Below are 27456 nucleotides of genomic sequence, written 5' to 3'. Positions count from 1 at the left end.
CAAGTAATGGTTTAAAGTGCAGTTTGTTTTTGACTAACTTCATATATTTTAATACATTCTCTATCAAATAAATGAGCGGAAAGATTAACTTTTTAGAAATCTGGTAGGTTAAATGTGTGTTAGAGGAAAATGTAATGGGTAGCGTACAATAAAAATGTTCCACAGCTTTGCTGTATGTGGTTCGTATTTGTTGTTCATTGAAACCATTTTATATAATTAGTTGTAAGGTTCAGGTTGTCTAGTCACTATATGGGTAAATACTGAAATACTGCAAACCCTGCCGCTTGCAGTTTGTTATCCTTACACCTTTTCCAAAAAATAGGCCAAGAAACCTTAGAATAAAAAGTGTCTGGCCTTTCAGATACTTTAATTTGATCTTGGTGGTGACAACAGACTCAATTAGATATCTGTGCCTACAATTGCTCTGCTAACGTAACTTTTCCATTAGTGTAATCATGCAGATGTATAAATGGACAGCTACTGAGATCACCTAATTTGTAAATTCTGCATGTCCCTGTGTTCTCTACCACAATCTGCCATATCAAATCCCAGAAGATACAGGTAAAGAGGTTGTATACCTTGTATACTAAAACTCAGTTCACATCACTTTAGATTATTTTGTCTGACCTCCATTAAATTCTGCATCAGTACACAGATCCTGGAAATGAGGAGGTAAACCTGAAGGGGGATTAGTGTGTGGTTAAGGTATTTGAGGTGAGGGATGTTAAAATGATTAACTGGTAAGCATTAGTGCTTAAACAGTTAATCAGTAAGCATACTGGTAAGTATGAGGCTTACTGGTATGCTTACCAGTTAACCGGTTAAAAACTTCCCTTTTTTGAGATTGGCTAACTGCAGTGGTAGCACTTACTGAAACAAGCAAATTATAGAGGCTTCCAGTTCCAGACAGGAACAAACTGTACTATTTCAAGAAGGCTTTTTCTTTTTTTTTTTCCCCTTTCCACTGCATTTTGCATTAACTACTAAGCGCTCTTACTAAAGTTGATCTTTCACGGGTACTATACAAGTCTTTCATTCAAAACTGATCTGTTTGAACAAATAATACCTGTGTATTTATTTTTTACTCCCTTAACAGCCAACCTTTATTATTTTGTTATGTTTTTTTCCCCAATTTGGTAGATCATGGGGAATTCATATGCAGGGCAGCTGAAATCAGCCCGTTTTGAAGAAGCTCTTCACAACTCTATAGAAGCCTCTCTGAGATGCAGTAGTGTTGTCCCACGGCCAATTTTCTCTCAGCTCTACCTGGACCCAGATCAACCGCCTTTCTTGCCAGAAGGTAACTACAGAAGTGTGCCATGCTTCAATTTGCAATTTTGTTCTGAAAATAAAGGGGCCCTCAAGAACCAGGGGACTGGTTATAAGAATATAATGGTTTAGTATGTTCTTTGATGTAAAATCTATCTTTTGTGCCTACTAAAGAGAGTGAGTTGGGAAATTTTGTTTCCACGCATAGTATTGCTTTGTCGATGTAGAGATGATTCTGTTTTTGTATTCCTTGCAGATGTGAAACCAAAGGTGGAAGAATTGGACAAAGAGTTGGTCCATCGTTACACACAGAATGGTAGTCTGGATTTTTCTAGTAACCAAACTGGTAATGAAATGGAAGACGAAGAGGAGGATGAAGATATGTCAGATTCAAGTAGTCCACCAATCCCATATTCACAAAAACCTGCCCCAGAAGGGTCTTGCACTACTGATGGTTAGTTCTCATTTCTGTGCTTAATTAATTTGCCCTATAATCTGTCCTGTTCACGGTTAGAAACTAGTAGTAATGGAAACCGATCAAATGAATATGCTGAATTGTGATATTGCTTGGTGATCAAGGGAGTGATTTTGATAAAAGGACCAGTAGTGCAACCCTTACTCAAATGAATAGTCCTTTTCAGAAGTTTGGAACTGTAATCACATTTTGGCTTTGGAATGAGACTGCCTTTTCAATTATGGCCCAGCTTAGAGTGTAATGCAGCATTTTCAAACTTAAATCTAACAAGAGGTTTTTTAAATCATTCATACTATTTGAAAATGTTTTTTTAAAGCCTATGAAGGTTATACCAGTTGACTTGCATGAGTAAATAACATAGACAATCAGCCTCACATTTTCATATGACTTTGTAGAATTCCAAAAAGTTTTAAAGCATTTGTTTAAAATTAGAGCTAACAGTTATCTGGGAAATACTGAATTAAGGGAGGAGGTTGATAGGAAGTATAAAATGGGGTTTATTATTTGTGAGCATTAGGTAAGGCTCATTATGGCCCTTATTTAGTTACTAAGAGACAGACAGTGAATACCTTACTTACATTATTGAGTATTTACTCAGGTAAGCATTACCATTGACTTCGAAAGGGATCTTGTGTGAGCGTCTGCTTACTAGTATAACATGTTCAGAGTCACCCCTGATTTTTTTAAAAGGATACACAGAATTGTTGACAGTGCTAATTATTTGACTTATGAGCAGCAAGGAAATGATGTTGGATATTGTGTGGATAGAATGGTTGGGGAGATAGCTGTTAAATATTTAATAACTGATTTATATTGTTGTTGGTAAATCTTACAGACCCCAAAATGCCTTAAAGAAAAGAGCTTACTCATAACTGTTATATCAACTTATGTTAATGGTAAATTTCCATTGGCTAATTGGCCATTTCGCCATGGCTACTGAATAGCTTTTATTTACCAACTGCTAGTATACATATTGGTATCTGAAATTACCCGTTTTTTCCCTATATTTAGAACAGAAAAATTCTGTCATAATAGTTGGCAAATATTGACTTTTAAAAAATTCTTATATATTGATCCCTTCTGGATCAGTCTGTCTTAATTGAGCATGTTTGAACGCCAGAACAAAGGAACCCCAAAAACCTTGAATCCAAAAAACCCGGGCTATTATCAGAAATTGGGGAAAAATATTGAGAGAGGTTAATTGTGATATAGTATTCACACTGGTGCTGTTTTCAGAGGTTTTTAACTACTTTCATACCTGGGAATTGCATGGAAACTAAATTGGTCCCATTAGTTGATGGTCTTGTAGTAATAGATCAAGATTCAATTCCTGGGTTGATTCACTTAGCTCTGTCACAGCACTGGCTACCAATTTTTCACCTTCCTGTTCAGGCCATGCATTTGAGACTGAGATGATTTGTTCTCAGAACAAAACAGAGAAGCAGTCCTGTAGCACTTGAAAGACTAACAAAATAATTTATTAGGTGATGAGCTTTCATGAGACAGACCCACTTCTTAAATGACAGAGTGTTATAAGACTGCTTTTGTGTTTTGTGAAGATACAGAGTAACACGGCTACCTCTCTGTGACTGTCCTTAGAATGTTTGTGGAATTAAGTTCTGTGCCTCAGTTTAGTGGGAACGCTGGCTTGTGTTCCCAGTTACTGGCCAAGATCTGGGCTTGGAAGACAGCTAGCAGGTAGAAGCACTCCTGTTTAAAGCCATAAAGCAGTTGCTGTGGATTGTGAGAAAGAACTTGAGTAGACAATGGAAGTGATTTCGGTCCCTTCAGGTGTGTAGCATGTCTGCCTTTGGTTACTAAGCTATGTGTACACTAGGCAAAGTAAGTCAGCCGCAGATATGCAATTCTAGCTACGGCAATTGCGTAGCTAGAATCAACCTATCTGTGTTCAGCTTACTGGGCCGTCCCTACTGAATAAGGTCAATGGGAGAGTTTCTCTTCTCAAACTCCCTCGTCCCTCACATCTTGTGAAGAGGACAGGGGTTGACTGAGACCGCTGGGCAGTTGATTTCATGCCTCTCTACTAGACACGTGAAATCAAGCCCCAGGTCGATCTTCCATGGTAGTGTAGACATAGCCTCAGTTGCACAAATCTGGGGATCAGTTGGACCCCTGGCTGCTTCCAGCTGTCCAGACAACAGCAGTTGTCAGGAGTGTTCCTTTCCATCTTTGGCTAAGAGAACATGATCTTTCCTTTCATTTACAAATGGTGCCACAGTCACCATGCCTTTCTCTCCACCTGTCTGCTTTACTACTCCTTGCTGTCTTTGGGACTGTACTTGAGAACTTTGGTACTTTTTGTGCAACTAGGTACTCAAACACCAGGATGCTGCTGAATAAACATCTACAGCATGCCTAGTTATCTTGTGGTTAGAAGGGTTTCATACAAAAAGCATTTTACATCCACAGTGTTCAGTTTGTATTGCCTTCAAATTCATTTGTGCGTGCAATTCTTTGTTAGTTTTCACCTACAAAGCACACTTCGATTTTGGGTGTTGGTTATCATATACTTACAGGTCTCTGAATTAACCATTGAGATAAGGTGCGGTGTTGAAGGAGAAAAGTCCTTAGAGGTGTTTCAGTGGAGGACTCTTGACTGCAGAGCTCACTTTCCTCTCTGGTCTGATAGAGCACAAGTGTAATGATGATACTGGAAAGTTCCAACGGCTATTTACGTAGGGCCTTTTCAGTTGGAAATGACATCGGAAGAGAGCGCTGGGGTTGTTAATCAATCACAGGATGACTGTTCCTCTGGTGTGGTCACGAAAAAGACAAAAGTTGATGTATTTCTAGTAGAGAGAGAGAGAGGGAGGGAGGTGTTAATGCCAGTGTACAAAGCACTGGTGAAACCTGGTGGGGAATGCAGTGCCCAATTCTGGGCACTCATGTTCAAGAAAGCCTGAATCCACGTTGGAATGGTCTCATAGAACTGCTATTAGGATGATCAGGGGAATGGAAAACATTTTGGAGAGGACAAAGAAAGCTTGACTTGTTTAGCTGAGCAAATGAAGGATGAGAGGGGAATACGACTGCTGTCTGTGGTGTTTCCTAGCAGCTCTTGGGAGTCCGTTTCACATCCTGGGTTAACAAACTTGTGGTGGTAGGGTTCATGCTAGATGCACTAGGAATACCGGTGTGAATGTTTGGCTTAGGTGGAAAGTTGGGCTTGGATTCTAGAGCGTGGGGTGGGCTACAGAGTGCAAACTCCAGCCTGAGCTGCAACGTAACAGCAATGTCCACACTGCTCTTTTAAAAGCGTTGGCCTCAGTTCTACTAGCACAGGTGTGTGGACCTGTGGTGGGTTTCACTCCCAGACAGAGCCTGGGTCAGCCTTGGACCCTGCGCTTTGGAGGGCAAGCAGGGGGCATGGTGCCAACAGCTGCGAGGGGAGAGGCTGTGTTCAGGGCTGCAGGGTCATGGGGGCAGGCCTGAAGTGTGGACGGAGGGGCAGGAGCAGGGCAAGGAGGCATCAAAGGAATGAGGTACTGGGACAGCCATACGTTTGGAGTAGTGGGGAGAAACAACTAGTTTTAAGATGGATTGTGCTGAATTTATGAATGGGATGATGTAACAGTTGTCCATAATAGCAGAGAATTAGGCTACGTCTACACTATGATGTAAATTTGATTTTATTAAAATCGATTTTATAACACTGGGCTTTATAAATTTGAATTTGACTATCTTAACCTCCCCACAAAGTCAACTTATTGCTGCCACACTCAATCGTCAAACATGGACTGTTGCAGCAGTGCATTGTGGGAACCTATTCCACAGTTCCCTCAGCCCCGTAGCATTCTGGGTATTTTTGCTGGTGCGGTATGAGGAAAAAAAATGCCCCACTAGTGGTTGTGCGTATATGATGTCATCTTCCCACATTGAAGCCCTCGTTCCCTCCCATGGAAAGCAAATGGCCATTTTTTCAGAGTGAAAGAAGTAAAGGTAGGGAATCCCAGGTGAAGGAAAACCAAATAGGCTGGGTTCCGAAGGTGTAGTGTACCAGGCAGGGGATCTTTCATACTGCCCTGGGATCACCCAGCTGTCTGTTTCATCTCAGCTGACCCTCCAGCCACACCCCTGCCACTTTGAATCCAGAAACATCATCTCTGAAAATATTCCCAGCTTGCTGAAAGAGAAAGGATAGTAAAATTGAGGAAAAAAAGACTGACTGAAAAAGTTGACTGAAAAAAGAAATCTGATGCAGTTCAACAAGAAGTGTAGAGTCCTGCACCTGGGGCAGAAGAATCCCAAGCATTGTTATAGGCTGAGGAACAACTGACTAAGCAGAAGTACAACGGAAAGGGACCTAGGGGTTATGGTGGATGAAAGGCTGGATATGAGTAAACAGTGTGCCCTTGTAGCCAAGAAGGCTAACGGCATACTAGGGTGCATTAGGGGGAGCATTTGAGCAGATCTAGAGAAGTAGTTATTCCCCTCTGTTCAGCCCTGGTGAGGCCACATCTGGAATATTGTGTCCAATTTTGGGCCCCCCAGTATAAAGATTATGTGGATGTGCTGGAGCAGGTTCAGCAGAGGGCAACAAAAATTATTAAGGGGCTGGGGCACATGACCTATGCGGAGAGGCTGAGGGATTTGGGCTTGTTTAGTTTACAGAAGAGAAAACTTAGGGGTGATTTAATAGCAGCCTTCAACTTCCTGAAGGGGAGCTGTAAAGAGGAGGGTGAAAAACTGTTCTCAGTGGAGTCAGATGGCAGAACAAGGAGTAATGGTCTGAATTTGAAGAGGGAGAGGTGTAGGTTAGATATTAGGAAAAACTACTTCGCCAGGAGGGTGGTGAAGTATTGGAATGCGTTGCCTAGAGAGGTGGTGGATTCTCCATTCCTCGAGGTTTTTAAGTCTTGGCTTGACGAGGTCCTGGCTGAGATGACTTAGTGGGGGCTGATCCTGCTTGAAGCAGGGGGCTGAACTAGATGACCTTCTGAGGTTCCTTCCAGCCCTGTGATTCTGTGACTATTTGTAAAGCAGGATTTTTGGCTTCCCGCCTCACTACATGGACGTGTGCAACATGGGGGAATGGGGCTCACCAAATTTCCACATGCATGAATGACTCTGTGCTGTGGGATCACCCACATGTCTGTACCATCTCAGCTGGCCCTCCAGCCACTTTTCCCCCTGCTTAAAAGCGCCCCTCCCTGGGCAGAATGTTATGGCTTCTGCCAGATGAGCCAATTAGTGCTCCAGACATGAGATTCCAATATTCAAACCCGCACATTCTATTAGGGGTGTCCTGGGTTGTGAGGCTGTCTGTTGAAAGGACAGTGGACAAGGTCTCTTCAGTGTGTTGCTCAGGGGGGTGGGCCAGCCTTCACTGACTGTATGGGCCACCCCCCACCACATTCCTTTAGGTGGGTGTTGTGGAGTGAGGGGGTTTGCCATTTGAAGGGCCAGTTGAAATTCTCCCTTTCCTCTGGAGGCAGTGAGTCCCCAAAATCTTTGCCACAGGGGAGACTTCCCACCGCCCAGAAGCAGGAATTCTCCAAAGTCTTTGCCGTGGGGGGTGGTTGGTGGGAGCGGGAAGGACATGGTGCTGTCTGGCAGCATGGTCTGCACTGCGCAGCAGGCATGTCTTTTTATTGGGTTGGGGGCTAGCCACATGATGTGGTTGGGCGCAGGAAAGACCCCAATTGCGTGGCACCTATGTTGGGGGCCTGCCCCTGTACAAATGTAAACTGCAGAAAAGAAGTTTCTCATCTTCTCATACAAGCACAACCCCCACAGTCTAGCCCCCACATGGTGCGGTGGGGCAGAGGCTGGCACTAATGCTGAAAAGAAAATCCAAGTGCTCAGCTTACAGAGGGAAAGACAGAATCATGAACTCCATGCTAGGGATATTTTTACTGGGTAGATGCGCTCACCGCGCTGGTAATAAAGAAAGAAGTTTCTCAGCCTCTCATACAAGCATGAGCCCACAGAATAGTCACCATGGGCTTCTTGGTGCCAAATTCAAATTCATGGGCTTCCTGTTACCTAATTCCCGTGCACCTGGAGAGCAGCGGAGATAGAAGTGGCCAGAGTGGACAACCATGGGGCATTGTGGGATACGTATGGGACACCTCTGGAGGCTAATAAAGTCAATTTAAAGACATGGCAATTCTACACAAGCTTTAATTCGAACTTTTGAATTTCAACTTGATGCTACGCCGAGTCGCTTTCAACAATGTTATAATATCAACCTTAGCGCTTCCTATAATTGACCTAATGGTATTTACAGTGAAGACAGTGACACTGTCAAATTGAGCTAACTGCCTTAAATTTAACTTTATCATGTAGTGTAGATTTAGCTTTAGAGTCAATGACCCAGAAGTTCTCTTTCAATTCTAGATCTTATATATCTATAAAGAGTTTTCCTGAAGATGCTGGGTAAGTGGGGATGGATTTTATTTTTGATTGTTGGAAAAGGAGAGGGAAGAAATTTTAAGTTTAAAACATTGCTGGCATTACATCAGTGTAGTCAGAGACTGATAGACTCATTGATTTTGAGGCCAGAAGGAACCACTGCCATCTTCTAATCTGACTTCCTGTATAACAAGGCCATAGAATTCCCCTTTTCAGCTAGAGCGTATTTTTAGACCCAGTCGATTTTGAAATTGATAGTGATAGTGATGGAGACTCAGTGAAGACTCTTGGTAAATGGTCCCACTGGTTAATTACCCTCACTGTTGTATACATACATTTGCGTTCTTTCTGATTTGTCCAGCTTCGTCTTCAAGCCATTGGGTATTGTCTGCTTCATTGCAAATCCCATTATCAAATATTTGATCCTCATGTACATACTTATTAAATAACCCCTTAACTGTCACTTTGTTAAGCTTGAGGCTACTTAAGTCTATCCTAAGGTGTGTTTCTTAATTATTCTCTTGGTTGTTTGCTGAACCCATTCCAACTGATAGCTGGTGTGTAATTACATGTATTGTAGTAAGTGCATAGGTACCCAAACCTGTTCCTTTTGACACCACGTCTAAACAAAGACATTGACTTGGTGACAATCTTTCCTCTTATACATGATCATCTAACCTTCCATGTTGCATTGCATAGTGTCCCTGAAGCAACTCAGCAGTTGCTTACAAAGACAAGTAATGTTAGGATAAAATTCAAAATAATAGTTGAAAAATTAAAAGTTGAAGTTAGTGACACTACTCAGAATGGTCCAAGCTGAGCATGTACTGTAGTGAGTCCTTGGTGCCTGAATTTGTAATTTATGAATTTTACGGATTATGCAGACACTGTTTGGGTTAAATGTCTCAGGGGTTGTTCCTTATGTGGGGTGAAGTCCTGGCCCTGTTGAAGTCAGTAGTCGTTGTCATCGATTTCAGAGAGGTCAGGATTTCACCCATGGTCATTTCATATTTCATATATGATCTTAATTTTTATTAAGAAATCATACAGTTCCCCAAATGCATGTGTGTGATTTGTAAACCAGTCAGATACACTTCATCTGGTTTGCAGTGCTGTTGATAATGAATGAAATGCAATGAATGAAATGTCCCATAAGTAACATTGTGTTGAATGTTTTTCCTAACCAGGCAGAAACAGCAGGTCCTTTATCCTTCTTGTTGGAAGACTGTTGTAGGGTGACAAGTCCAAATACTTACTCCAAATAAAATAATAAAGTAAAATATAATGAAATAAAATATCAATAAAATATAGGCCGTTTATTTAGCAATAAGCATAAAAGTGTTTGCTTTAGTTTTTTGGCAGAACTTTTAGCTCCAAACGGATTTGTATAGCCCAGTTACAAACTTCTGTGAAGGTTGCAGTGGAAATATTGACAGCTTTTAGCATAATGACTTCAAAAGCACAACTAAGTACTACAGTAAACAGTTCTTAACCTCTTGATTGCCATCCCTTTGCCATGCTTCTCCTAATTTGTGGAATGGCATTGTATGCAAGATATGTGTGAAACACAATAGTAGCACCTTCCTTTTGTTAGTAAATCCTCAATTTACCTGGGGTCTAAAAGAGGGCAAATGCAATTTCAGAGGCAATTAAGTAAGCAGGTACTTAACACTTGATCAGTTGCTGTGAAGTTACAATAGTGAGTGACAATGACTATGCAATTCATATGTAATTCCTGAATTGCTAATGCAAATGTCTTTTTTTTTTTTTTGGTACACTATAGGTTTGTGTACTCCACACTAAGGTTGTTTGTTATCTTTAAGGTTTAAAAAATAGGAAATCTTTGCTTTCAAAAGGTTTTAGCACTTTTGCTTGTATTTTCACAGCTGTGCAGACAAGACTCTTGCTGGGCAGACATGCCTGTGGTAGTTTAAATTAAGAGATGATTACAGAATACAGACATGCTTGCATGAGGGAAAATATTTGAATTTTCTTCCAAAGAAATGCAGATGATGTCTCAAAGAGCTATTCCTTATTCTTCGTTCCTGTTGCTTTTGGCACTGTGCATATTATTAATCAGATTTTAAGTGCCCACTGCTATTTAGAACAAGCCTGAGAATCTCACAGAAAAAATGAGTGGGGGCAGGGAAGGGAATCAACTAATTTTTAATGATTTTACTTTCTAAACATTGTAAGTATTATAATGGTTAATTTTTGTTGTCCATGAGACCGCTAAAAGGCGTGTGGGTGGGTAGGGGTTATCCCTCTTCATGCATACAGCCAATACCTATATCTGTGCAAATAACAATAAAGGTCTAAATTTCCAAATCTGGCCTGTATTGGTGAATGCATCACTTTTGTATTACAAGTTACAATCCCTTGTGTAAACAACTTGTACATATTGTCACGTGACAGAATTTCCATGTATAAATCCCTGTATCTATGAGCATGTATGTATTGCACATCGACTTGATTTGGACAAAATCTTGGGAATTAAAAAAAAACATGCAGGTTATTGTCAGATGCTACCAGCTTGGTGCTCTGCTCTCTCCAGTGTTGGTATCACTCGGCTGCGTGCGTGTGTTCCCTCTGTGCGCTGCCCCGGCTCTGCAGATAGCTGACATAGCAGACCTGAAGAGAACCCCCAATGACCACAGAGTCTAGTAAGGTGCGAAGGCATGTCGTCCAGGTTTATTGCCGTATTGGACACAATAGTAGTTCCCTGTAGACTTCTTAGTCTAAGTCAGGGCATACTACAAATATGCACCCACGATCAATGGACTCGGCTCAGTCAGTGGCAGGACTTTCCACTGCCCCCTCAGCCAGACCCAGACCACACCCCAGGGGTACATTCTTATACACAGGTACAAACAATTTAAACATCACTCCTGACGTATTGAGGTACAACCCTTCTACGTAGTCAGGTGCCACCTGTCACCTTGTACATGTTGGTTTGAACAAAACAACTCTATCCATCATATTACCCTTTTGCCCCTGTCATTGGGATGGGTAGGCCCCTTCTTTCATATCTGTGGAATGTTCCAGGGTAGGGTGTTCTGGTACCATGTTCATACTTCAATATGCTAGGTAGATATGTTTATGCAACATCAACCCCCTTCTTGCCAACTTCTATGAGCAATGCATTCCTTTAGCTCACCGCTGCACTTTGCTTTCTGTTAGCACAGTCTTGACTACTACTTTAGTTCAGGCCTAAGGCCTCATACTGGGCCTGTACTTACTACACAGGTTACACAAGCACAGATTTGAGATCAAATACTGAAAACATGCCACTTATTGACATTTACCTGAATATAGCTGAGTCTATTTGATATTTAATTATCAACTCAAAAACATAGATGAAAAAAAAGGGAGAGTTCTGAACTGCTGGCTAGCCAGAAAAGTAAAATGTTATTACTGGAATTTTTGGAGAATTTTGAGAATTTTTTTTAGCAACTTAAAGAAAACATAAAACGAGAGAAGAATTATAAAGGAATGTGCAGTGGCATAGTATATTGTAAGAGTTCCATAAGAAATGTTTGCTGTAGAAGTTGTGAATATCTACATGCATAGTAATGGCAGCTTCTCTTCTCTCTTCTGTGTAAATATTAGAAGCTGTATCTAAATTGTAGGCTGTAACATTGTGGGCAGTGTATGTACAGCATTTGTATAATAGTTTATCCTAATTGAATAGGAAGCAAGCATGCTATTTGATGCAGATAAATCAGCCTCTCAGATAAGAGGATACTGTTGTCCAGAGTCTGTGCTATCAGTTTCTGGTATATAGACTAGTTTCAGTCTGTACTGTTGAAGTTACAGTGTAACACAGATGGGCCTTGGAACAGTGGTGTGTTTTCAGAAGATGACTGTTAACTATTCCTGGTTGCTTTTTCCCTTTGGGGCTCCCTTTGGGAGTAAGACGATCTGTTCCCTCCTTCACACTGAGACGTCGGTCGTAAGAACTAATTGTATGGATTTGTCATAAGGCTGACTTATATTGTGTTCCTACAGGTTGTCCCTCTCGGGTCTGGGATTCTCTAGTCCAGCAACGTCTGTGGTCTGGCAGGACCAGAGGGCTCAGGAGCAGAGGTTGCTGGCAGCTGGGAGCCAATCTAGTGGCCCCCACGGGCTCTGATGGACCAGTAGAGCCTGCAGCAGCAGTAGAGTCCTCAGGACTGGTGGCAACAGCAGAGTCTGCAGGGCTGACAGAGCCTGAGAGGCTTGGAGCAGCGGAGCCCAATGGCCAGGGAGGGGAGCCCAGCACAGAAGCAGACACTCTACTTCCTCTGAGCCTGGAGGCCTGACCTGCCCTGGTCTGGCAAATTCCCTTGTTTGGGACCAGTCAGGTCCTGAGGGCACCAGACCAGGGAGGTTCAACCTATCCTACCAGATTTTCCAAGTGATTTGTTAGGCCCGTCAAAGTCAGTCAGGGTGGTGTGCATGCTATGTACTAACCTGAGTTCAGCTGACCTGGGATGAGAACATTAGCAGAGCTGCTGTAGGTGTAGTTTGAGCTGCTAACAAGATTTTCAATCCAGTGACACTTACCTGTTTTGGCAAGTCAGATTTAAAAAGTCCTGAAAACTGTTGACACCCAAAACCCTGGCTACCCTGGATTTCCTAGCATTGTTAATACTAGCAAATTTCAGCATCAATTTCCAACCATCAATGCAACTGGGAACCTTTTTGATAAAATTCTCTAACTAAGACAAAACTAAAGAGTAATTGTTAAAACCCCGTTTAAAATCATCCAATCTTTTGGATCATAAACCTGGTATAGAATAGCAAAATTACTCAGTGCTGATCTCTGTTGTCATCAATGGGTAATTTTGCTATTTTAGACTTAGACATAGGCTGGTATTTTCAAAAGTATCAAAGAAAATTGGTGCCACAATTTCCATTGCATGTAAATGGGATTTGTGTATCCAGTGAAGTATGGCTTCTCTGAGAATTTTAGCCATAATGTCTCCATAGTATATACTGCATGCCCCTGGGTAACCAGTCCCTTTACATTTTGAGTAAACTAAAATTTGCCCACAAGTGCTCCTTTTAGTTTATCACCTGGGTGATGACTGCATTGAACTCTCCCTGAGCACACTGAATTTGTTTATGCAGAAATATCACGTCTTCTGTTTGACTGGAAAATAGGATTTTTCCTTCCAAGCAGTGGTATACTCCTGTGTGCTGCCCAAATGCCTCCACGGGTGTGACCTCACTCCCATATGAGTGGGAAAATGCCACTTTGCTCTACAAAGTGGCATCCTTCCTGTGGCAGGACTCAAGTTAATGTTGAGGACACTACTTGCAAAGGTGAAATTATGTTTATGCATGAATTTTTGCAGGGCTTACATTTTTAAACTACGTAGGCCTTTTAATATTTACATCATAGATGGTAAAGCCTTGGATACGGTTGTTAAAATTAAATGAATAATGAAGGTTTACAGTAACGTGCTGTAACTGACACAGTAGAGTCTTTTGAAGCTGTGCGTTGGTAAACTGTACTGTGTTGGCACAAATGAGCACTGAGAAAGGATTTTTCAAAATTTACTTCAATGCCCATGAAGAAGGTTCTGCTGCTGTGGCAGAGAAGATACCATGCTGCCTGTCAGCCAACATTCATGCCCAGTATTTGCTAATGCATTGAACACAGCTACCACCGTCCCCTGTTGCAGCTGACTGATGGGTAAGGCTAGGCTCCTACCTCCACGGCACCTTTCCTGTACTTTTAGAAGTGAAAATTATGTAGGGATATATAGCATAGAGCCAGGTTAGAAAAATGGCTTATGAAATAATTGTGCATGCTCAACCTTAGCCACACACCCTATCTTGCAGTCTTGTTAGCACAAGCCATTTATCAGCCAGGCTTTACATGCTTCCACTAACAATTTCATTGCCTATGAAGAAAGTGACCAAAGGGTCCCTTGTCATGCTATCCCTTCCTGTGGAGGAGGAGGAGAAATGAAGAGAGCTCCCCCTGGTGTTTGTCATCTCAGTCTTCAAAGCGGAACTCGAAATTAATCAGGGAAGCAAGCAGGGCAAGATTCTGTGCAGGTGTAAATACTTAGGGAACCAAAATGGAGCTGAATCAACTTATGCCAGCAGAGGAAGTGAGCGGTCTTTTTCATGCTTGTGAGGGAAATACATATGATGGTGGATTTTATTTTGAAACATAAAAACAAACCTAAAAAGACTCAATTTAACTATCACGTTAACCTACATTATGAACCAAGGATAGCATTATATTTTCTCTATTTCTAATTTGTTTTTTCACTCAGAAAATAGCTTTTTAATTGTTTTTAAATTGGAAATTTCAGAAACGCCTAAACAAAACGGTTCTAAATTTCTAAAAATGACTTTGACATGGCTGAGTTTAGCTATTTTATATGAGAGCAAGTACAAGCAAACAGTCTTCTGAAAAACCTACTGCTGAACTACATTTTTACACATCTGTTTTTCGTCAAAGAAAATTCATAAACGTCTGAAAATATATATATGTAAAGTCAGTGTAATATACAGATAGAAAATAGAAGATGGAGCCCTGCCAAACTTCTAATTTCAATCTGTATCATTTAAATTTTTACTTCAGTGTCCCTGAGCATGAGAGTGTATAGATACAATTTAGGATCAAATTTTATACAGTACTGTTTGTTTTAGTGTGCTTTCTTGATATACACTGTATATATGGCAGTCTTTTTATTAGAAGTGTCTTAGTTTAGCACCAAAAACACAAAGATAGACTGTTCCCTTTAAAAAGTTTACAATTAAATGGTAGATCAAAGAAGACAGAACTTCCTTGGAATGGTTTAAGCGATTTCTTTGTTTTGTTAGTATGAATACATAGCTTTTTTGCGGGAAGGGGGTCTGTTTAATCTGAAGTAAAATGTGTGGTGTAGACGAAAAGAAAACAGAGTTTTGCATATGCTGGGGCTTTTTCATATTTTTGTTTTTTAGGATTTCTTCCATTAAAAATGGGACTTGAACATGGAAAAGGTATTAGCTTCTTAGCCATTTGATTTCAGATTGCCATAGTTTTACTTGTTTCCAATCTGAAGCCTTTTAGGTGAATAATGGCTATTTATTGTCTCTGACATCTCCAGCCAGTGGATCTGTGTCCTTATAAACTACCTGATCCAAAGCCCACACTGAGCTCAGTGGAAATCAGAAATAGGATTAGACCCTAAGTGATGATATATTTACATAATGTATATTTTTTTCTAAAATATTTTTCATTAGATTTGATATTTCTTCCCTGTGGGAAACATCTTCACTGGTGGCTTTGCATAGCTGAAACAAAAGAGAAAGTGACAGTAAATCACTCATAAAAGTTTAATCACATATTTTCTTTTCAGGTTTTTGTCAAGCAGGCAAGGATTTGCGGTTAGTATCGCTCTGCATGGAACAAATTGATATCCCAGCAGGCTTCCTGCTGGTAGGAGCCAAGTCTCCAAATCTTCCTGAACATATTTTAGTCTGTGCTGTCGACAAGCGGTTTTTACCCGATGATCATGGAAAAAATGCACTTTTAGGTAAATGTTTTTCATTATTACTTTTGGTGCAACAATTGATAACAAGTAGTTGGTTTAAACAAAACAAAAAAGCAGTGATGTAGCACTTTAAAGACTAACAAAATGATTTATTAAGTGATCAGCTTAAAATCAGTGTAGCACCTGTTAAATGGATAGATAATTCTCTAAGGGCTCGTCTACACTACCACCCTCCTTCGAAGGAAGGATGGTAAGTAGGGTGTTGTGAGTTTACTAATGAATTGCTGCTCTGCATGTGCAGCACTTCATTAAGCAAATCCTCCCCCCCCCCATGGCAACTTCGAAGTTTTAAACTTTGAAGTACTGGCACGCGTCTAGCCATGGCTCACCTGCCGATACTTCGAAGTGCCGGGGGAACTTTGAAGTCCCTTTACTCCTCAAAATTTTGAAGTAAAGGGACTTCAGAGTTGCCCCAGCACTTTGAAGTAACGGCAGGTGAGCTGCGGCTAGACGCAAGCCGGCATTTCAAAGTTTAAAACTTCAAAGTTCCATGGGGGGTGGGGGGAATTTGCTTAATGAAGTGCTGCATGTGCAGCACAGCACTTTGTTAGTAAACTCCCAACACCCTACTTACCATCCTTCCTTCGAAGGAGGGTGGTAGTGTAGACAAGCCCAAAAATTAATTGATAAGGGGGAATCATCATCAAACAGAGGTGTTTTGTAATGGAGTCTTACAGGTAGGGTCACTGGTACCATTTTTATAATGAGCATGCAGAGAGCCACTGAACCAAAAAGTAAATCCTGCATGTAGTGAAAACCACTTCAAGCTAGGAGGCATAGAATCACCTCTAGCTCCAGCACATCTCCTTACAGGGATCGGTTTTTGGCCAGTTCTGTTCAATATCTTTATCAGTGATTGAAAAGAAAGTATACACACACTGGGGGTAAAGTTTGCAGATGATGCAAAAATTAGTGGAATAGCAAATGATAAGGGCATGTCATTTTTACAGAACTTTCTTGATTGATTAGTGAGATGAGCTTATTCAAACATGTTTTAATAAAGCCAAGTGCAATGTCATATGGTTAGGAATAAACTACAGTAAATGCTCATGTTACACGGGGGCTGTGTTCCTGCAACTCCCAGGTAACTCAAATTTTCATGCAAGTTGGGGGTGGGAGACAGGAAACAGGCTGCAGCTTACTTCCCAGCTCCCCTGGGCTTGCAGGAGACAAGAAACCGGGCAGCCTACCAGGGCTGATCAGTTTCCTGGCTCCGAGAGTGGCGGGGAGCCGGGAACCAGGGGGCAGGGTGTTTTCTATTTCACCACTGCTTGAGAGACCCAGGAAACTGACCAGCACAGGGCAACCAGGAACCAGGTTCCCACTTGATTCCCAGCTCCCTGCCACTTGGGGGACCCAGGAGATTGACCAGCCATGAGCTGGTCAGTTTCCTGGGTCCTGCTAGTGGAGGGGAGCCTGGAGCCAGGTTGTCACTTGGTTCCCAGCTCCCCACTGCTTGTGAGACCCAGGAAACTGACCAGCCTACTAGTAGTTTCCTGGCTGCTTCTCCCTGCCTTCCCCCAGCTGCACGGCTGTTAGCCTGACAGTGGCATGGCTGGGGGAAGGCAGGGAGAAGGGGCTCTTAGTCTGCCTAGCTGCCCGCAGCTGTGGGCAGCTAGGCAGGCTGACAGACACAGAGCAGCTTCAAGTTGTGCTTAACTCGCGTTAAAGTGAGTTACGCACAACTGGAAGCTGTGTATTTCGAGAGTTCACTGTATTAGCCTTCCCATCCATTACTTAGAAGACAATTATACTTGTACACAATTCTCATTGACCATAGTGAAAATTCTGTAGCCCTACCTTAAAAAGCCTCATTCAAATATGTCGCTCAGCTCTCTCCACAAAATAATTTTAGTATTTCTACTATCAAATGGTCTTCTGTCCAGTGTTTTTACTCTATGCCTAATATTTCATGTTCCTAATGTGTTAAATTTAATGAAAGCTCTGAATTTGTTTCAGCAGAACTAAGGATTTTGGATTAAGTTTTTTCTTATTTATTTTAATTTTTTTATTACTTATTAAGACCCTACTAAGGGGAAAAGTCATAAGTTGTAAGTAAATAATCAGGACATGAGTTACACTTTTACATTTGACAATTTAATAATGCAAGGGTATTCCACACCTTACTCCCCCAAACACACACACAAACACACACACAGAGGCTGTGTTTACACTAGCCTGCCTTTTTGAAAGGGGGTGCTAATGAGACTTTTCGGGATATGCTAATGAGTCCCAGCAATGAATATGCTGCACCTCATTAGCATAATGGCAGCCGCGGCGCTTCAAAAGTGCCGCATTCTATTGCTCATGGCTCGTCTACATGGGTTGCTTTTCCAAAGGAACCTGCACACTTTGAAATCCCCTTATTCCTATTTGCTTGTGGGAATAAGGGGATTTCAAAGTGTGTGGGGTCCTTTCGAAAAGCACTCATGTAGATGAGCCATGTGCGATCGAAAGGAGCACTTTGGAAGTGCTGCGGCTGCCATTATGCTAATGAGGCATTGTATATTCATTGCAGGACCTCATTAGCATATCTCAAAGTGTCTCATTAGTATCCCCCTTTTGAAAGGGGGTGGGCTAATGTAGACATAGCCACACATACACTTTGAAAGCTCCATTTTCTGAAAGAGCAAAGGGACGTTTCAGAGATCACACTTGGAGTTAAGTATCGGAGGGGTAGCCGTGTTAGTCTGGATCTGTAACAGCAATGAAGGGTCCTGTGGCACCTTATAGACGAACAGAAAATTTTTGAGCATGAGCTTTCTCACAAAAGCTCATGCTCAAAACTTTTCTGTTAGTCTATAAGGTGCCACAGGACCCTTCGTTGCTGTTACTTGGAGTTAGGGCTGCCTTAGACAGCATACAGAAAACCTTGGATCAATTACAGTTTTGGGAAAGGAAACATGCTTCTTGGAGCTGGTCATTCATGTCCATTTGCCAGGGTTAGTGGATTAGCTCCTCCCGCGTCATCACTTTCCCAGTTTTCATGCACATGTCATGCTTGTTCTGACAATGTGTTCACTGCTGTGGAACGGTACACTGTGGAAGATTCGGGAGTACCTTTGGGCTTAAGTCAGTAAGAGCAGGAGGGAAGGCATTTTCAAACAACACGGTGATGCAGTAAAAGTTGGTTTGTCTGTCTTCATGTGCTGTGTGTGTGAATAGTCTCAGAAGGGTAGCCAAGTTATACTGTATCTTTGCAAAACAAAGCAAGCAATCCTGTACCAACTTAAAGACTAACCATTTTAGTTGTCAGGTAATGAGCGTTCATGGATAAAACTCACTTCTTTAGATTATCATTATAATCAGATTATTATTATAAATTAATTTGACGAAGTGGGTCTTACCCTTGAAAGCTGTTTGCCTAATAAATAAAGTGGTTAGTCTTTAAGGACTGCTTGCTTTGTTTTGTGGGTGTGAAGTTACAAGAGATGTCTGAATGGGAGTATCCATTAGTAGATTCAGGGAAGTCTAAAATTCTAAAATGGCCCAATTCTCAGAATACTGAACAAGGAATTTACTTTGTTTGTGTACCTCCTTCCCCGTCTCTTCCCCTCCCTCTCTTTCCTGCAGGATTTTCTGGGAATTGTATAGGCTGTGGAGAAAGGGGATTTCGATATTTCACAGAATTTTCCAACCATATTAACCTGAAACTAACCACCCAGCCAAAGAAGCAGAAGCACTTAAAATACTACCTAGTAAGAAGCTCCCAGGGTGTACTGTCAAAGGGACCCCTCATCTGCTGGAAAGGTAAAGATTTGCCTATATTTAGAAGCATACTTACAGATTATACAACATTTTATGTAGTTTTGGGTGAACCTTAAAAGTTTCGGGTTTAAGTATTTAACAAGTTTTGTGTGTGTGTGTGTGTGTGAGAGAGAGAGAGAGAGAGAAATCCTGGCCTCATTGAACTCTGTGGTGAAACTCTTAGTATTTTCATCAGAGTCAAGATTTCACCCAGGAGGCGAACGATTTAGATAGAAGAGGGTTTCTCTTCTATTCCCTCCCATACCACAGGAGGCCTCAGATTCTGTCTTCTGCAGAAATAGTGTTCCATCAGCAGATACCTCCTTCTTAGGCCTGGATGTTTTCTTCCAGGCTCTGGAAGAGTGGCTGTCAGTCTGTTCTCCCCAACTAGTTTCTGTACTGGTCTGCTGATCACCTCACTTACAAATTCATGCTAGCACTCATAGCACAACTAACTCCACAAAGTGCATGATAAGATAAAAGCTGGGGACACTGACCTCAGGAGAATGGAAAGAGGGATTATATTACTCGGGTTGTGCTAACTTGTTTTGCACCCTGGGTGCAGCTTGTGTGAATATCTGCAGCTTTGAGTTGAGGGCCCTTGACACCTCACAAGAACAGGTAGGTGTTTTCCTGGAACCTGAAGTATTACAGGGTAGGTTTCTGTAACTAAATAATAAAATTAGGTTGTTTGAATCCTGAGAGGTGTGTTTTTTAGCTGAACTTTGCTATTTGTTGCATGTCATACTGTATGTGCTTTTAACATTTGTCAACATTTAACACCATTGTACTAAACTGTTGCACTGAAAGCCCGGCCTTGTTAATCTGTACTTTAGCTGCTTCAATTCCAGAATGCAGAAGCAGACAATCATCTGCTGCTAGCCATTCTGCTAAACCAAATTCTTCAGTGTCACCATCCACGACCCCAGAGAGCGGAAGAGCTAATGGATACAAATCAGGGTTCACTCAGACAGGTAGGGGCTGTAACAATGCTATATGCTGTAGAAATGGCCACTGGTGGTGGTGAAGTACCTCTTATGTTCCGGGTTAGGGTTTCCAAATAGATTTTTAGTGTGAATCACTTACAGGTTAAAGATTGAAAAAAACGTATTTAAAATTGTATACTGTGAATATTAAGGACCAGATTAGACTGGGATTAAGTCTAGTTTTTAATAGTATCTTGAAAAGTGTTAATGGATTTTTAATACTATCTATCTATCTATCTATCTATCTATCTAATTAATTATTGACGCCCTACAGGTAGTGACATACTCCTTACTAGTGAGCATCCTTAAGGGAATGGGTACCTTGAATTGACATCCCTTTCTTCACTGGAGAAAAAGCAGCCTTCTATTTTCGATATTTGACTCCCACTATTGAATTGTGATAAAAAGTAATGATAAATTACAGTGATTTAGTAAGTGAACTAAGACATGTGATAGCCATATTTCCAAAGCTTAGAAATTATTGCCTCTTGGGCAGTGCATTGATTTAAATAGAAATGAGGAAGTTTTCTAATAACTGAAACAGTTTCACCAAGATAGGCTTCTCTTATGTACTCAAAAGGTGATTTTTTCTTTGGTGTTGTTTGTAGTTTGTTGTATTTTTTACAGTTGATTTATCTATTGCAGTTGATTGGCTTTTATTTGCTATATTTTGGAAACATGCGGCTTTTATTTTCATGAGCTATGATTTGAATAGAGTACACATCTCTCCTATCTCTGAATGATGTACACAGAACACAGAACACGATTGGTCATCTCTAAAAATTTCAATTATCTGGGAATTTTAGTTGGACACACATTTTAGAACATACTTTTATATGGATGTATATGAAGTGCAGTATTACAAAAATTTGTTTCAGTAATTCCTTTGCTTACAAGGGATGCTAAAAACAAATGAGCAATAAAAAGTGAACATTAGCATTCCTCTGGGGGTTGCAGATATTCAGCAGTGTACTCAGGGACTCTGACTGAGGTGTTGGAGTTTATTCTTACTTAGATTAGAAGACTATATGTCTAATCTGGATTGAGAATGTTGTGATGTTATGGCTTCCAAGTCCTTGCAGGCACATGAGACCCCCATTCTATTTGGCAAAACCTGTAATCTAATATTTACACAGCTTTGTCTTGGTTGCAGCTGACAGGTTAATAGATCTACCTTTCATAGATCTACCTTTCGTAGACTGCTTTCTCCTTGTCCGCTCACCATGATTTTCTGTCTGCTTGTCCTTTTGTATCAGTGTTTGTTTGCTGCTCATGGTTATCAAAGCTTTTTATCTCCTACCATTGTTATCTTCCAGTGAAGATAATGCCAAATTGATAATTCAGATTCCACTTGAGAAGGGGGAAACCCCCACCTTATCTGTTTGTAGGGTATTCTACTGCACAAATCACTTATGAGGAAAGTTCAGGTTTCTCCCTTGAAGTCCCTATACAGCTAATCACCCATTCAGGTGAACTACTTTCTCTGTTGCTTTCAGGGATGTGTCATATACTTAGGTTTCTTTCTAAAACTATGTTCCATTTATCACCATGTTTCTTTCCTAAGGTCTGAACCTGAAGTTGTGAATACATCCTTTTTGTCCAGAGTTGTAACTAAAGCAGGCATGTCCAGCCCGCGGGTTGTATGCGGTCCTCGACAGCTAGTAAAGCGGCATCACAAGATCGTAAACTTTTAACATTATTATGTGATTTATATACATTAACTATATTATATATTTTATATGCGGCCCAAGACAATTCCTCTTCACTCAGTGCGGCCCAGGCAAGCCAAAAGGTTGGACACCCATGAACTAAAGTACAAGGCCCTAGTTACCATAGAAGTTATAGCTATTAACAAAGTCAGTATTATTGGAAAGTCAGGCACTTCGAAGGTGGGGAATGACAGAGTTGAGGATACTTGTACATCCTGACTATGGCTGCATTGTGTACAAACCTGCTGTGGGGGGGTTGCGGCGAGGGGGGCAGTTGCACCAGGGCTCTGACATTCAAAGGCAGCGATCTCCAATAGGAATTCAAAGATCACCACACTTGCGGTTGTTGTCTTTCCATATTTGCCACATTCTATCATAGAAAACTTTATAAGAGCCAGGCACTCCCAGCTCCCCAACCCCTGCTCTAACTGCATGCGTTCCCCCAGAGCCAGGAACCTCCAGCCCCCCCACCCCCTCCAGTGTTCTACTTCAGTGCTGGTGACTCACCAGAGCTGCCGCTGCCGCCAAACACTTCTCCCACCGAGCAGTAGGGAGCATGGACGCAGGTGGTGGATGGCACACCACACGTGCAGCTCCCAGGAGGAGCAGCGTTTGAAGGCTCCAAGAGCTGCATGTGGCTCAAGAGCCATGGGTTGGTCACCCGTATTGGACACCCTTGTTCAAAGGGGCCTGGGGCTTGTGGCTACTGCCACTGCTACTATGGCAGCCTTTGAATTGCTGCTTCATGCGGCTCTGAAGGCTGGAGTGGTGGTGGTGGGAGGCCCAATGCTACAGTCTGGACAGTGGTAAGGGCTGACCTCTCAAGGCCCTACCCCTTCTGGGGGGTGTGGAACCGCATCCCTTTCCTCAGGGCCACAGTAGCTTTTGGTCCCACTGATTGTGTCTGTGCATTAGGATTTACAATAAGCAGAAGTTGTTTTGTTTTGTTTTGTTTTGTTTTGTAACATATCAGTGCTTATTTGTAAGCATTTTTCAGTTTTTATCGGTTTACATTTTCACAACTGAGGGAGATTTTGGTGAGGTTCAAAGAATAAGTATTTCATGACCACAGTTATTGAGATTCAAAAATGTAAAGCTTTATAACTGTTAAAACACAAATTGTCAGCATCATATGTCAAAGTATACAAAGTAAACATCCTTGTATCAAACTTAAGTAAATTCTCAACCAATATTTTTTACCGGTCTGTGAATTTCATTATTGTACGTGGAAATATCTTTTCATCGATTTGTGTGTGCATGGGGAAATTTACATTTACCACCATTTACCAATAACAATCTAATTCTTCAAAGGCTAATGATGCTAAGTCTTACATGATCACATACTATTTTTTCTACCAGACTACTGCTTCATTGAGTGCATAGGATGGATTGTGCTCAGTGAGCAGCTATTCAGTATTTATTCTCATTTTTCAGTGTGGCTGTCTCTACAAGTCCAAGTTACACTGAAATAACAGCTATTTCAAAATAACTTTGGCAGTGTCCAAATGACGCACATGCTATTATGAAATAAAATCTATATAGTGGGTGCATTTTTACGATTCTGGGAAGCCTTTTTCCATGAGGAATAATGCCTATTGTGAAATCTCTATAAACCCTTTTAAGACAAACCATAATGGGCTCCAATGGCACTATTCTGCTTCCATGGCTCCTTGTCCCAGTTCCATTCTCCAGTCTCAACTCCCCAGTCTTCTCATTGAAAACCAGTCCTGTTGCCTAGCCAGTCTAAGTTTCCACACTACATGTTCACTGTCTGAGTACTTAATCTCTCTCACTACTGGTCTTAATCCTACTCTTGCTCCTTATCCACTCTGGTTTCCCCCTCCACTCTATTTTTCTCCCCATGTCTTTGCCCAACCAGTTCTACCTTTCTCACCATAAACTCCTTGCCATCTCTGTCTCTTCTCCCACCACCATTGGTTCCTAGATCTTCTCCCACCTCATCAGAGCTTTGTGTTTCTGCTCTGTTTGGTTTTCTGTTCTGTCTTTCTTCCCAACCTGTCCCAATCTCCCTTCCCCTGGTGCCCAAAACCAATATCCTTGTCCAGCCAACCTTACTCTTCACCTCTAACTCCTTGGCTTTGTTTCTTTCCATTCCTTCTAGTCTGAGTCTTGTTAGACTCCTTGTCTCAGTCAATATCTTTCCCTTCTCTGTTATCCATTGTTTGCCCCCTCTGCATTAAAAGCAGATGGTTTCCTCCTCCATGATGCTTGGGTTGTCTCAGCTCCAATGCCCAGTCCTTGCTGTCCTACAGTACATAATAGCTGCCATAATAGGACAAGTCCAAATGAGCCTGATTGTGGATGATTTTCAGCCATGTGCTGGGGATTTTGCATGTACTGTCCTGTCAGTATGGTCGAGCTATGAGTGGCTAGCATATGCACATTTGCTGTGTGGGGATGGTACTTGCACAAATCGAGACAGCACTAGTTGTGAGGTTAGAATTTTGTGTGTGTGGAACCTAGTGTAACCTACTCAACTTTTTACAGATTAGTTGCAAATATTGAAGAAGTTTTTAAAAAGCATGTGTGAACTGCAGTTTATCCTACAGCTACAACTGGGACAAATTTGGAAGGGTTTTCATAGGGATGGCAAAAGATGTGTCTCTGACACAAAGGATGCTTGTCTGCCAAATGTCAAGACATTTCTTCAAAACAGAGGGGTGCTAGCACTTTTCAGAGAAAGTTGCCCAAGAATTTTTTAATATGAACAAAAAGTATTTTTTCCGGGTCTTGTTCTCAAAAAAGGCTGGACTCTTTTGGTTGAATTATTTTGGAAACTTGCAACCAGAGGCAGATATCCAGAATGAAAAACTTCAACCCAAACAATTAATTTCATAAAGTCTTAAGCTACCAACTACATTGCCTTAAAATGTGGAGGTTTTGCAACCTTAATAAGCATTGCTACTAGCCCTGAATGCAATACACTTCTGTGGTTTTGTGTGCGTGCATATAAAAATACGTGCACAGTTCTGTATATATAGGTTATAAATCACAAGTATGCTAGTATAAATTAGACACACAACTTCCATAGGCTTCTACATTGCCCACTTTAGGGAGGCATTGTCAAATGCATTGGCCACATTGTACTTAATAATAGACTAACAGTTTTCTGCAGAACCTCTGACGTTGTGTTGTGTGGTCAGCCATATATCCTGTGAAAATTGGACAGATCTTTCTGCTGGAGCGAAGTCGGTGATCCTGTGACCATTCTTGGTCTTGATTATTCCAGCTGGCAAAATTGTCTCCCTCCCATTATTCCCACAGTGGTGTGTTGTTTTAGGGTGTATCAGTTTGGCAGACTGGTGATGTCCTTGCCTCCTGTTTTCTTTCTGTTCTGTTGTGGAGATGTGTGTACGTGGAAGCTAGTGTTGTCTGCTCACTTTTTACAGATGAATTTATTCAGTGAAATTCAGTTAACATTCTCTGAGGAACTATTAATACTTACCTTACAAGAATTTAGAGTTGGTGGTGTGTCCATGTCCAAAGCGTAGAGTTCAATTTAAATGAAGTTGTAGGTATTAAATGTTTAATGGTTAGAGAAGGGGTCTTGAAGTCAGGAAGTCTGGGTTCTGCTTCTGAGTCTGCTGGTGATTACTTGTATAATCGTGGGCAATTCACTTAAACTGTCTGTTTCTCTGATTTCCATTTCTGTAAAATGGGAATAATAATACTTATCCACCTTTGTGCAGTGCTTGGAGGGAAGGATGTTCTAGTAGTCTGAATACAACACATAGCCTCAGGAGCCCTTGAATTCTGATGCAGCTCTTTCTGTTGCTGTGGGCAAGGCACTTAACCCTTCTGCTTCAGCTTCCCTGTCTATAAAATTGGACAATCATGTTTATTGGCCTGTTCCACTGAGCTGTTGTGAAGAACAGTTTGATAACGTGGAAAGTGTTTTGAATGTGAAAAATGCAACATGGATTGTGTACGTTCTACGCATGATTAAGAGATGTTTTTTAGGAGTACTTCAGTAGTAGTCTCCTCCTCCCTCAGCATTATGTCATGGGGATTTTATTTGACACACACAGCCTTCACAACATACTGCTGACTGAATCTCTCTAATCTGGAACTCTCTCATCCAGCAACATCTGTAATCTGGCATGATTTTAGTCGACAGCCGCTTATCATTGGTGTGGCCATGTTTCTTGTGGTCCCATAAGGTTTGTTTACAGCCACCAGTCCTGGCTCTCAGAGTTCTGTACTTTTATTTAGCCCCAACTTACCCCTAAATGTCTTCTAAGAGCCAAGTAAGCAGTGGAAGTATTGGTAATGCCTCTAGACAATATTGACTTCCTGTGGTCTGGCAAGTTCTCTCGATTGGCACCAGCTAGGTGAGAAAGGTTCAGCCTGTAGATCGTTAATCATTAAAAGGAGAAAGAAACTATCTAAGATGTGCCAAGAGTCCCCTATAAATCCTGATCATGAGCCAACTTTGTAGTTTTGGGTAGTGTGAGGTTTTGTTAAACCCTCCACAGAACTGCTGCATTTTAGATGCTCAGATGTACTCCTCCTTCTTTAACTTCCTTCAGAATTCTCACACTGCCTAAAAGCGCTGTCTTCTGGCAGTCGTGCACATCTTGTGCGTTCTTGGGCTATTCATTCATGCACTTAGGGACCACTCCAAGTGCTCCATTAATTGATGGGAACATCTTTTGTTCTACTTTTCCATAGTTATTCCACTTCATGGCTGAATTCGTCGTGCTCCACCACCTTCTTTTCCTCTTTCTTTTGTGTGTTTGTCTGCTGGTATGGCAATATCATTTAGTATGTGGGGGTCATGGTCATTTCTACAACTATATCCAGCCTGTTTTCCTGCATTGGTCTGTCTATTGCAATTGCCAGATCCCATAAAATATTAGCTTCTGCATTCTCTAGGGCACTTTTGAGTTGATGGTGATAGTGTCACATGGTTTGTTTAATTCCAAACTTGCCACAGAGTTTCCAGTGCAGACAGTTGGTAACCTCATTTTGTACATTTATATATTGTCTCAGAGCTAGGCTCCTGCGTACACTCAGCATCTGCTTCACCATCCTTTCCTTTTCAGACCATATTCTGCAGTTTGATGTGCAATTCTATTGGTCAATTTTATTTTGAACATAATTAAGCCTTAAAGATTGCTCTTGTGCACTTCCAATGAGGCTTCCTGCCTCTCTTTTGGGGCCACAAATTTGTAAATCTTCTGTCGCTAATGGATTTGCTTGTTCTCCGCCACTGTCCATATAGTGATTCCCATGTAAATCGTCTGTGTCATGCTTCAACAGTTTGCTTTCTGCTTGCTTTCTTGGGCTGGGATGTACACTTAGCTGTTGCTGATTATCATGACCAGATGATC

General features: G+C 41.4%; 1 protein-coding gene across 1 annotated transcript in view; it reads left to right on the top strand.

Annotated features, from left to right (window-relative positions):
• GREB1L (GREB1 like retinoic acid receptor coactivator) overlaps window positions 1–27456 on the top strand; it is a 142928-nt gene that overhangs the window by 27284 nt on the left and 88188 nt on the right. Inside the window, exons 2-6 of the mRNA XM_074985832.1 lie at window positions 1141–1300; window positions 1526–1723; window positions 15466–15642; window positions 19234–19410; window positions 20259–20381. Coding sequence (XP_074841933.1) covers window positions 1144–1300; window positions 1526–1723; window positions 15466–15642; window positions 19234–19410; window positions 20259–20381 — 832 coding nt within the window. The 5' untranslated portion in view covers window positions 1141–1143. The remainder of the gene's footprint in view (window positions 1–1140; window positions 1301–1525; window positions 1724–15465; window positions 15643–19233; window positions 19411–20258; window positions 20382–27456) is intronic.

The sequence above is a fragment of the Carettochelys insculpta genome, chromosome 2, assembly GCF_033958435.1.
Source record: "Carettochelys insculpta isolate YL-2023 chromosome 2, ASM3395843v1, whole genome shotgun sequence".
Lineage (NCBI taxonomy): Eukaryota > Metazoa > Chordata > Testudines > Carettochelyidae > Carettochelys > Carettochelys insculpta.
The sequence above is the reverse complement of the archived record's forward strand: the minus strand, read 5'-3'. Positions and strand labels throughout refer to the sequence as shown.